Source organism: Elgaria multicarinata, chromosome 13, assembly GCF_023053635.1.
Source record: "Elgaria multicarinata webbii isolate HBS135686 ecotype San Diego chromosome 13, rElgMul1.1.pri, whole genome shotgun sequence".
Lineage (NCBI taxonomy): Eukaryota > Metazoa > Chordata > Lepidosauria > Squamata > Anguidae > Elgaria > Elgaria multicarinata.
Genome location: NC_086183.1, coordinates 28,673,468 through 28,684,672, shown reverse-complemented (window position 1 = coordinate 28,684,672; position 11,205 = coordinate 28,673,468). Strand labels below are relative to the sequence as shown.

General features: G+C 47.4%; 1 protein-coding gene across 1 annotated transcript; it reads left to right on the top strand.

Moving 5' to 3' along the window:
- Window positions 1-445: 445 nt before the first annotated feature.
- Window positions 446-5,412, top strand: LOC134407800 (carcinoembryonic antigen-related cell adhesion molecule 5-like). The gene is made up of 5 exons (XM_063139747.1): window positions 446-500; window positions 1,427-1,804; window positions 3,144-3,449; window positions 3,925-4,182; window positions 5,300-5,412. The coding sequence occupies exons 1-5, from the start codon at window positions 446-448 to the stop codon at window positions 5,410-5,412; spliced, it is 1,110 nt and encodes a 369-aa protein (XP_062995817.1).
- The last annotated feature ends 5,793 nt before the right edge of the window (window positions 5,413-11,205 follow it).

The following is an 11,205-nucleotide window of genomic DNA, read 5'->3' as shown; positions in this document are numbered from 1 at the left end:
ATCCGTGATCTATTCATGGGCTGCCACCTGCAAGCTGCTACAGCTGTGTTTGTCTCTCTTCTTTGCTGCCACCCCCTGGGGGAGTGACTGGCTGGGTTCCAGCTGGCCACATCTCTGCCTCATACCACTCCCATGTGTTTTGCATTACACATTTCAACACTTTTGTGGGCATGGTATAAAAGGGAAACTGGTTGGGAGAAACTCAGCCTAGGGAAGAGAAGGACACAGCAATACAGCTGCCAAGGTCAACCCTGGGAAGAGGAAGAGGAGGAGGAGGAGGAAGTGGTAGTAGTAGTAGTAGTATTTCAGATGCCAAGTTCCTGCTCATCTGGTTGGAGACTTGGTCAGCATCAGCAGTGGCATTGGATGCTGGGGGCAAAGGACAGTCTGTAGAGATATCCCAGAAAGCCAAAACGACCCCTACAGGAATACCCACAAAATGGGCATGCCTCACTGCACCCCTGTGTGGAAGAAATCCTGGCAGATGCTGCTCTTAGCAGGTGAGAGATGTGTACTCTGGAGGGGGGAAAGGGTACGTGGTGAGCAGAGACCCAGAACGGCTGGGACTTGGCACGGAAGAGGGGTGGGATGTGGTCTGATGAGTGGCTGGATGTAACAGCTTCTCCTTGGGAATCCTGACCACACCCATCTGCTTTCTACTTTACTGCATACAATTGGGACCTTATTAATATTGGACATAACAAGCTGCCTTATACTGCACCAAGCCATATGTCTGAAAGACTGAAAGAACTGGGCCTGTTTAACCTGGAGAAGAGAAGATTGAGGGGAGACATGATAGCATTCTTCAAATACTTAAAAGGATGTCATGCAGAGGAGGGCCAAGATCTCTTCTCGATCCTCCCAGAGTGCAGGACACAGAATAACAGGCTCAAGTTAAAGGCAACCAGATTCCAGCTGGACATCAGGAAAAATTTCCTGACTGTTAGAGCAGTACGACAATGGAGCCAGTTACCTAGGGAGGTGGTGGGCTCTCCCACACTAGAGGCCAAGAGGCAGCTGGACAACCATCTGTCAGGGATGCTTTAGGGTGGATTCCTGCATTGAGCAGGGGGTTGGACTCGATGGCCTTGTAGGCCCCTTCCAACTCTGCTATTCTATTATATAGCCCAGTATCATCTACCCTACTGGAAACCATTGCTAGATGGTTGGAGCAACTGGGCCCAAATGTCAGAAACTCCAGAGGGATGGGGTTGTCCTGGTTGTGGGTAGCAGCAGACAGCCTGATCTGAACCAAGGAGGGGGCCAAACGGGCTTGTAATAATGTAAGGTGTAAATCCACAATTAAAACACCCAGCGTAGCTCATGACGCCTTAAAGACTAGCAACCGTATTGCAGCATAAGCTTCTGTGGACCTTTGCCTTGAAAGTAAAGCTCCGTCCTTTCTTTTCCTCCCCTTGCACTGCAGCCTCCATCCTCAGTTCTAGCTTCCTGCTGACCCGAGCCCACAGTGGGAGCCCAAAAGAAGTCCTTGTCACATCGAAACCATCCATTCCAATAGAAGGACGGGATGTGACCCTGACGCCAGGAGGAACCCTGGAAAAGGTCGTCAGCTGCAGCTGGTATCGAGGGAAGATACCTGATTTGGTAAAGCGGATCTTTGTCTATTTCCTACCTCCGATTCCTTTAGGGCAGATCAATGGAGCTGCCCACACTGGGCGGGAGACAGGGGCCCCGGACTGCTCCCTTCACATCAGGAGTTTAACATCAGCTGACTCTGGAAACTACACAGTGACAAAAGACGGACTTGTGACTACAATAGGATTTGCGAACATAGAGGTCTCAGGTATGATTCACTCATTCTTCAGCCATTCCGGCCCCAGTATCCCACCTTGAGATGTCACCTCTCCTGAGACTAGGGGAATATCTAGCAGTGCTGGGTCACTTCTTGTTGTTGTTGTTGTTAATGTCGATGATAATAATACCAGCCTACCTGAGGGTCATGTGAACCTGCCACTTTTAAGTTTGTCTACTTCTGTCGATTTAGGGATCTCATTGCGACCACTTGCTTGCATGACTGGCAAGAATGGGTATGCCGCTGTGAGATGGGTAAAGTGGAAACAGTAGGCCATGTTCTGCTGTATTGCTCCTTTTACCAAGATTTGCGCCAAACCTTTATAAAACCTATCTTGCAACGAACGCCCAGTAGATCAGATGAATACTACCTAAAACGTCTTCTATTGGATGAGAATCCTCAGGCTACTCTAAAAGTGACCAGTTTTTTGTGCAGCTGCTATAAGCCAACGGAAATTCACATTGAAGAGTTTTATTGCATTTTAGATTCAGGCTGAGACTGCTGTGTTTTTATGTATGTATTTTATCGTATTCATCTTGTTGGGGTTTCCTAAGATTATTGTTGATGATGTTTTTTGCTGTGCTGGTCCATGACTAAAATAAATAAACTCAATTGCTTGCATGACTGGCAGAGTCCCAGGGAGAAAGCAGGCAATGGCATCTCCTGATCCATTGTCTGGGCCAGAGCAAAAGGAACTTTAGAATATAGCAAGCTGCCTTACACTGAATCAGACCATTGGCCCAATATTGGCAACTCTGCATGGCAGCAGCAGCTCTCTTTTCAGCCCTGCAGCGGAGCGGAGCGGAGCATAGGCGGATCAACGCAGGGCGGAGCAGACCCGATCCAAATACTACAGTTTGGGATCCAGAGTAGATCGGGGGGGTCCGTGCACAGCCCTAGCCCCTAGCCCCCCTCCAGGCAGGAGAACAAGCAGGTTGCAATGGGAAAGAGGAGGAGCAAGCCCAGGGGGATCTTGTCAATGGGGCCCTACTGGAATATGGGCCTTTGGCAGGTGCTTGATCATACCTAGCCTTGATGCCAGCCCTGCTTATGACACACACACACCCCGACCATGATGGTGCAGGATGTGATGGCATGGAGGTCCAGCTGTATTTTGAAATTTAATCTCCGCCTCCATATGATTTGGCTGCAGTGCGCTGATTGAGGGGAGGGGGTGCAGAGACATGAAAGCAGGTGCTCAGGGAGAATTACCTTTAAGCATAACCTGGCCCTCTCCTCCCTACCCTTCTCTCCCTCCCCCTCTGCCCTTCTCAAACCCACACATACACCTCCACAGCAAGTGATAACTTTCTGTCTCTTCCTCCTGCAGGTTTTCGGCATCTTCCACCTTCCGAGGCTCTGTCCAAGCCCTCCGTGTCCGTCTTCCCCAGCCCTTTCCTCAGGGAGCTCATTGACTCCATCCGCCTCACCTGCGACACGCCCTCTAAACCCGTGGCCGTCCGCTGGTTCCGGAATGGAGAGCCGCTCGGCAAAAGCTCTTCCATCCAGCTGTCCGACAATAATCAGACCCTCGATATCCGAAGCGTTAACTGCAGTGATGCTGGGGAGTATCGCTGTGAAGCGTCCAATCCAGCCTCTACTGAAATGAGTGACAGGGTGTACATTGCTGTGATCTGTGAGTATCTGGTTCCTCTTGTTTGGCTCCAGTGATCTCTGCCTTCCCTCTAACATCCTGTCCCGTCCGTGCTTCTCAGCAGCTGCTTCAGTGAAAAGTGCTGCTTTTTCCTCATATCTCTCACGTTTCACTCAGGAAAGAGAAACACAGGATTACACGAGGGATGTCCATTGCTGGCGAATCCATTTCTCCTTTGGCTTGATGGAGTCCCCCAGCGTGCCCAACTTGGCTTCATTTGCCAGCTGAGCAAATGTTTTCCCCCAAACTCTGGGAACATTTTGGCATATTTCTTGTTTCTTTGCGCAAATAGAGTTTTGTGCACATTTTGGCTGCCATTTGTGAAATTTGCATGAATTTCGGTTGCGTTGTGCATAATTTGCACAAATTTCCATTACACTGTGAATGGAAAGGGAGGTGGGGTTCTTACAATCTGAAGCTCAAACCCTAGAAAGTCTGCATCATGTCTTTGTCCCAGATGGTCCTGACTCCCCTGTGATCCACCCGCCTGAACAGTTCTACGCTGAACATTCCAACCTCAATCTCTCCTGCAAAGCCAGCGCATTCCCTGAAGCAGAGTATCGCTGGTTTCTCAACGGGAAGGAAGAAGGCCAAGGATCTGAACTGCTCATCCAGGATGTTACGCTGCAGCAGTCTGGGAAGTACACCTGCGAAGCAGTGAATGCACTCTCTCGCCAGAAGGCCACCGCCACCTTGGAGATTGAGGTGGTCCCAAGTAAGCAGCCCTAGCCTGGTCTAGCACCATCATAAAAAATAATGCTCATAAGAAAATAAGCAGAGCCCTGATGAATCTGATCAAGGGTCCATCTAGTCCAACACTCTGTTTACACAGTGGCCAACCAGCTGTCGACCAGGGACCCACAATCAGGACACGAGTGCAACAGCAACCTCCCACCCATGTTCCCCAGCAACTGATGCATATAGGCTTACTGCCTCTGATACTGGAGGTAGCACAAAGCCATCAAATCTAGTAGCCTTCTCCTCCTGGAATTTATCCAACCCCCTTTGAAAGCCATCCAAATGGGTGGCCATCACCACAGCTTGTGGTAAGGAATTCCATACTTTGAATCTGCCACCTTTGAGTTTTGGATGTGTGGCAATTTGTTGTAATACTTGATGCTTTTTTTGAAAGACTCTGAGTTCGGAGTAGGTTAGTTTGTCGTTCCTTGGGAAATAGAGCCAGGCTGGTGACAGTGACAAGCAAAGGTAGCTGAGTGATCAGCAAATGCCCAAAACCCAAGAGAGACTGGCTGGTACTGGGTGGATACAGCAGCAGCCAACCTAATCTGGACCAAGTAAACTACTGAGGCGTGTAACATGAGAACAGTGCTTTTCAGACATTGCCCATACTGAGCCAAGAAATACTTTTATTTATCATGAGCATTGACATAGTTTTTGTATCCTCTTTTAACCATAGAACCCTAGAGTTGGGAGGGATCTCAGGTATCATCTAGTCCAACACCTGATCAATGCAGGCTCTGAATCTTCATTACTATTCTCATGGCAATAAGAGTATTAATTAATATGAGGATGATGTGTATTACCTTTCCACCACTTAAACTCCATCTAGAAAAGTGCCAATGAAAGGGGCTTCAAGCTAAGAGGTCTGAACGTTTTCCTGGCCATATAAACAAGAGTGCTGGCAACTCCTTGCTATTGCTGAGAACAGGATTTCTCTCCAGATGTGTTGGACTGCTGTTCCCATCATGCTGGCTGGGAATGATGGGAGTTGCAGTCCAACAAATCTGGAGACCCTCAGGATGGAAAAGCCTAGCTTAGAAGGTAAGGATTTTACCCTTTCTTTTTTCTTTCTTTTTGATCTCACACTGCAGCCTCCATCCTGAGCTCTTGTTTCCTGTTGACTCGAACCCAGGACAAGACCCCAGTTACAATGGACTCGAACCCAGGACAAGACCCAGGAGAAGACCCCGGCTCTTCCAGATGAGGCTTTTGTTGTGCAATCAGCCCACCTCATTCATGAAATGGAATGGGGGGGGGGGTCCCAACAACATCATTATAATCCTCCCGTGTTTTCCCATGGTTCCTCCTGTCTCTTTTCTTAGTGCAGAAAGCCCGTTTAGGAGGGAAAACGCAAAACAACAGCCTGCCTTTTAGAAGTCCCCTTGATGTTTGTAGAAGTTTCGACGGCACCCACAGCTGCGTCTTCTGTTCAGACTCTGGCCAGATTTCTGAGCATTTCTTTGTCTGCCTGAAAACCTTAGGAACTATGTTATTTACTATTCACCTGGCTTCATTGTTTTTGTAACAAGAATAAGCAACTGACATACGTGAGTACTAAAACCTCTGCACGTATCTAATTGCATGCTGTGTTATCCTTCATTTTAGAAACAAGACGCTTCTAATAAGTACATGGCTGCACTGTTCATGTTGCCTTTGTATTCCATTCCTTTGATTAAATAAACATTTATTGCTATTCAGAACTAAAGTCTCTGCCTTTCATCCAACACACACAGACACACACACATTGCTTTTCTTCCCACTCAGATTGAACCTCGGTGTAAATATCTTCCAGAGCTGTAGACATGTTAGTCTGTTGCACAAACACTAACGGACCCCCGCCCCCATCCCAATTTATATAATCCCTACAGAGAATTTCAGGAAGCAAACAGCTGGGAGCAGGGCCGGAGCTACCATTAGGCAAACTAGGCAGCAACCTAGGGCGCAGACCTCAGAGGGGCGCAGTACTGCCCTTTAAGGGTCACAGTTTTATACAATTTAGCTGTTTTAAGAAAAAAACACAATAAAAAGACAATATAGTTCAGAAACTCTTCTTGAACAGCTGAATCGAAGTTGGCAAGTGTGTGTGTGTGTGTTTGTGTGTGTGTAAGTAAGTAGCTCACCTTGCCTAGTGCACAAAACAGTCTGGCACCGGCCCTGGCTTGGAGGTGGAAAGGGTTAATCCTCCCCTTTTGGCATATGCCAGTCCCAATCCAAATCAGGGCCACACAAATTTACTGTGCAATCCTATACATGTCTAGTAAGGGATCATAGAATTGCAGCCTTAACTAGGGTGACCATATGAAAAGGATGACAGGCCTCCTGTATCTTTAACAGTTGTATTGAAAAGGGAATTTCAGCACGTGTCGTTGGTATATATGGAGAACCTGGTGAAATTTCCTATTCATCACAATAGTTAAAGCTGCAGGTGCCCTGCCCTTTTTTAAATCTGGTCATCTAGTATAGCTCTTGCACCTTTAACTGCTGTGATGAAGATGGAATTTCATCAGGTTCTCCATATATACAAATGACACCTTCTGAAATTCCCTTTTCTATGCAACTGTTAAAGATACAGGAGCCCTGTCCTCCTTTTCATATGGTCACCCTACTAACCAGCAAGAAAACAAGGGAGGGCTCTGCTACACGCTACATAATTAACACAGTGTGTTAATTGGCTGTATACCTTCCAAGTCTAGGTAGTGTTAGATAACTGGAAGTCTAGCCTGGCCTGCAGGTACTCAATAATTTGTTCACCGTGAATCTGTACTCAATGTTTGTGAAGCTACTGTATATTAGCATGAGATTTTTATTTTATTTTTAAAAAGTGAATGACATTGGCAAATTCATCCATGTCTCATGCCTTTTTGCTAGGAAATGACACACATGTTTTCTTCTTAGCCAGCTTGGCTTCAGGAAAAAGAGAAAATTGCCAGAGATATGCATGTTTCCGTGTGTTTCTTCTGGTCATAATGGAACTCATTTCAATAGGGCTTAGTTCTTTGGGCTGCTTGAGATGAGGGATCAGACGGCGCATCCATCACCTGTTCACATACGAAAGCAGAAAGGGGGTGAAGGTAGGGTGGTCAGGTGGCCTGCTTTACAAAGGACAAGTCCTTTGTTTTGGAGAAGGACAGTCCTCTATTTGAAGGTGTCCCCCATTTGATGGTGGTCCTGGTTTAAAGTCAAAGAACTGCATGAAGGGAAAGCGACCCAGGCCTTGATGTTGTCCATTGACACATAGCAGCACTTGAACAGCAGACAGACCAAGCACACCAGACACCTAGCCAGTCCCTCCACTGTGGTGAGATGACTTATATTTCTATTTAAAGAAGTTAGTATTTCTAAATTTGCACCTATAGAATATGCTGATATTATACCACTTGCTATCCTTTTTGCTCCTCTTTCGGATGGTTCAGGTGTTTTGGCGAAGCACATAGGGGCATTGTAGAGGCACATGACACACAGCTCTGTCCTCCAGTACTTGATGCCACTTCCTGACTCCTCACATATCCACTACCTGAGGAGGCTGCCTCACTCTGCCCAGTGGTAGGGATGGCCAAACACTTAACTAAAATAATAATAATAATTTACATTTATACACTGCCCTATAGCCAAAGCTCTTTGGGTGGTTTACAAAGATTAAAAGACTGAACATGAAAAAAACAATATACAAAATTTAAAAACATAAAATCAGCTAACATTTAAAAGAATTTTTAAACTCTCAGCCAGGCCAAAGCTAGTTCTGGAGTCAGTTAAAACTCAACATATGCTGTTAAATGCTTGGGAGAAAAGTCTTGACCTGGTGCCGAAAAGATAACAATGTTGGCTCCAGGTGGGCCTCAGTGGGGAGATAATTCTGTAATTGGGGGGCTACCACAGAAAAGGCCCTCTCCCTTGTTGTCCTCTTCTGAGCTTCCCTCAGAGTAGGCACCCAGAGGAGGACCTTAGATGTTGAGCATAGTGTACAGGTAGGTTCATGTCAGGAGAGGTGTTCTGTCAGGTCTTGTGGCCCCAAGCCATGACTCAGACTCATATTCCCACTTGTCTCCCTATGCACCTCCTCTCCACCCCAAATCCACTTAGAGACTGAAATAAGAAAAGAATAGATCGGAAACTCTGCTATTCAAGAAGGGATATAGCCAAAATTTGAGACACTGATATCAAAGGGCCCTCAATGGAAAACTTGAAGAGAATGGAAAACACAAGGCTTTCTTGGGTTGGGCCCTGGCTCGCCAAAGAAGCCTGACCTAGATTTTCCCTCATATAGTTTTTATTTCCTTGTACAACTCATTAAGCTGGTAAATGATTTGTTTTTTCGTTTAAGGCCCAGAGCGATGCAATGTTTGAAACAGAGGCTTTTGTGGGTAAAAGGACACTGCCCACACCCTCTACACAAGGAAGGGGCAACTTTGAAAAGCTGGAAGGAATTTAATTTCTGGATACTGGCAAAGGCAACACCAGTACCTGAAGTGGGCTTTTTGTGGTGGATTTTGTGAATATAGGAAAGGGAGAGAGATGCAACTGATGCTAAAAAAAAAATTCCAAGAAGAGCTGTAATTTGGGGAAAGGAAGGATTCGCCTTTGTTCTTCACTCTAATTTCAACCTACAGGAGAACTCAAGGCAAAGTGGTTTTCTACTGCTCCAAAATCCTCCCCGAAGACAGCATGGGAAGATGCTGAACCTGTGAAGAGATCATCATAGAATTACAGAGTTGGGAAGGGACCTTGAGGGTATCTAATCCAACCTCCATCCTTGCTTCCTTGAATATGTGCAGAGTGCATTTTTTCTTTTCCAGTCACAACCAGTATCCCACCACACCAGCACTGTTTCCACAGTTTTTTTCAGTTGTGAGTCTTCTTGTGGGTCATCTGTGGGATTGTTCCATGTTATCCTCACAACAACCCTTTGAGGTAGGCAGAGTTGAGAGATGGTGACTGGCCCAACAATGCCTAGTAAGATTCATGGATGAAGAGGAGTCTGAAGCAACTAGTCCCTGGTGAAATCCAGTGCTACGGCACATCACCTTTGCCGTGAGGAAACAGTGGTTGGTAGGACTGATCCTTTCTTTTGTTTAGGCCTCTGGGTTTCAATAAGATCTAGTCAGAACTCTAACAGAGCTCTCCAAGGTGCTGAAGCCAATCCCTGAAATGGATAGTTCCCTGGAGAGCTCCTTTAGAGTCCTGACTGGTTCCGACTGAAACCCGGAGAGGATTCACATCCGAGCTGACATCCGAGCCGCCAGCTTCCACTGGAGGGAAGGGGCACTTTGCTTACGCTCAGAGATAACTCTTGTGAGAACAGCAGCACAAAGAGAGACGGACTGCTTGGGACGCCATTCACTGAGACGCTCTCCTGCGGAAACCAAGCTGACCTGAAGGAAACGCTGCTGGAAAGCACCAGTTCAGTTCAGCCGGGGTTGTGCAGGAGAATCGCCCGGTGGATCTCTCCCCAACCCCATGTTAAAGAGGAAGAGTGTCATCTGGGAGGAAGACCCTCACTCCTGGCACCAGAAGTCTCGGATGGGGGGGGGTTCTTGGTCCTCTTCCCCTCCCTCCATCACCAAATGCTTCGTCTGGATTCCCCTCCCCTCTCCAGTCTCGGTACTTGGAAGAGAGTTAGCAGCGTTCGCTCCTTTGGTCTCACTGCCTCTGGCTGTCTTTTGCCAGACAGGACCGCCCTCCTCCTCCTCCCTTCCTTCCTGCCCAGTATTTACATTCCGGCTCTCATCCTCGGGTGGAGGGAGCCCAAGATGCGTCTGGCTACCTGACTGGCTCTAGGGCAGGGCAACGTCTCTCGGCTACCAACTCTCCACCCTGCCCAGGTCGAAGGTTGCCCCAAGCCGATACAGCCGCTGGGGTGTGCGTGCCGAAGGAACCCCGGCGTCCGGCTGATGATGGGGAGGCAGGAGATGCGTCTGAGCCACATTCAGGGGCCTCATGGGAGGAAGGGCTTCTGGCAGGCAGCACTACTCGCAGGTGAGAGGGATCGGGACCAACATGGAGATGGAGCAAGGAGGTGGGAGCTTATTAATCAAACATGATGATGATGATGATGATGATGATGATGATGATGATGATGATGATGGGGGCTCTGATCCCAGTAGCAGTGACCAAACAGCCTATAATAAGTAACCCATTCCAAACTTCAATGTTGGATTGTTGGGTCTGTCTCTCTTTCTGTGAGTGAAATCCAAAAGAAATTGTACTTAGATTAGACCCGTTGAAATGAATGGGATTTAAATTAGCCAAGACTAACTTAAGTCTCATTCATTTCAACAAGTCTGCTCTAAGTAGGACTTACATTGGATTTCACCGTGTATGTTTGTGTGTGCCTAGAAGATCCTCCTGGCACTTCCCATCCAAGAATACACCCTGGTACTCCATGTTAAGAACTCCAGGATAGCTCATATCCTCATCCACACATACTCTGTCTTTGATTTGGCTAGGAATCTCTGGTTCTCTGATTTAAAAGACATTGAAAGATTGGAACCCACCGCTCCACATCTTGCAAGTCTTTAACTGTCATGGCAGAGGGGTAACTCGTCTGTGTCACATGTACAGAACGCTAAGCGTGTAAGGCTGATCAATCTGAGGAGTGCAGTGTCTTAAGGGGAAATCTCATCCATGTTTAGACAGGGAAAAGCCCTGTGACTGACTCCCAGTTCCTCTAGCTACCTGTCTAGAGGCATATCATCACCACGTTGATCAGGTGGCAGCAGGTGTGGCTGTGTATACTCTGGACTAGAAGCCAGAGCAGGTAAAATTCCAGTGCTAAAGTATCACAAGGGCCTGGATGAAAGGGTGGTGCCAGTTCAGTCCCATTTGCACTGCCTTTCCCCAACCCGGTGCACTCTGGATGCTTTGGAGTACCACTCCCAGCATTCCTCCACCATGGGCCCTGCTAGCTGGGAATTGAAGTCCAAAGCACCTGGAGGGCTTCAGGTGGATGGCGGCTGCATTAGCACGTTAGGCTGCATTAGGGTGGATTCCTGCACTGAGC

Coding starts and splice junctions, on each gene's coding strand:
- LOC134407800 (XM_063139747.1), top strand. CDS start 446: ATGCCTCACTGCACCCCTGTGTGGAAGAAATCCTGGCAGATGCTGCTC. Junction 501..1,426: donor GCAGATGCTGCTCTTAGCAG/GTGAGAGATGTG, acceptor CTTGCACTGCAG/CCTCCATCCTCAGTTCTAGC. Junction 3,450..3,924: donor GGTGTACATTGCTGTGATCT/GTGAGTATCTGG, acceptor TCTTTGTCCCAG/ATGGTCCTGACTCCCCTGTG.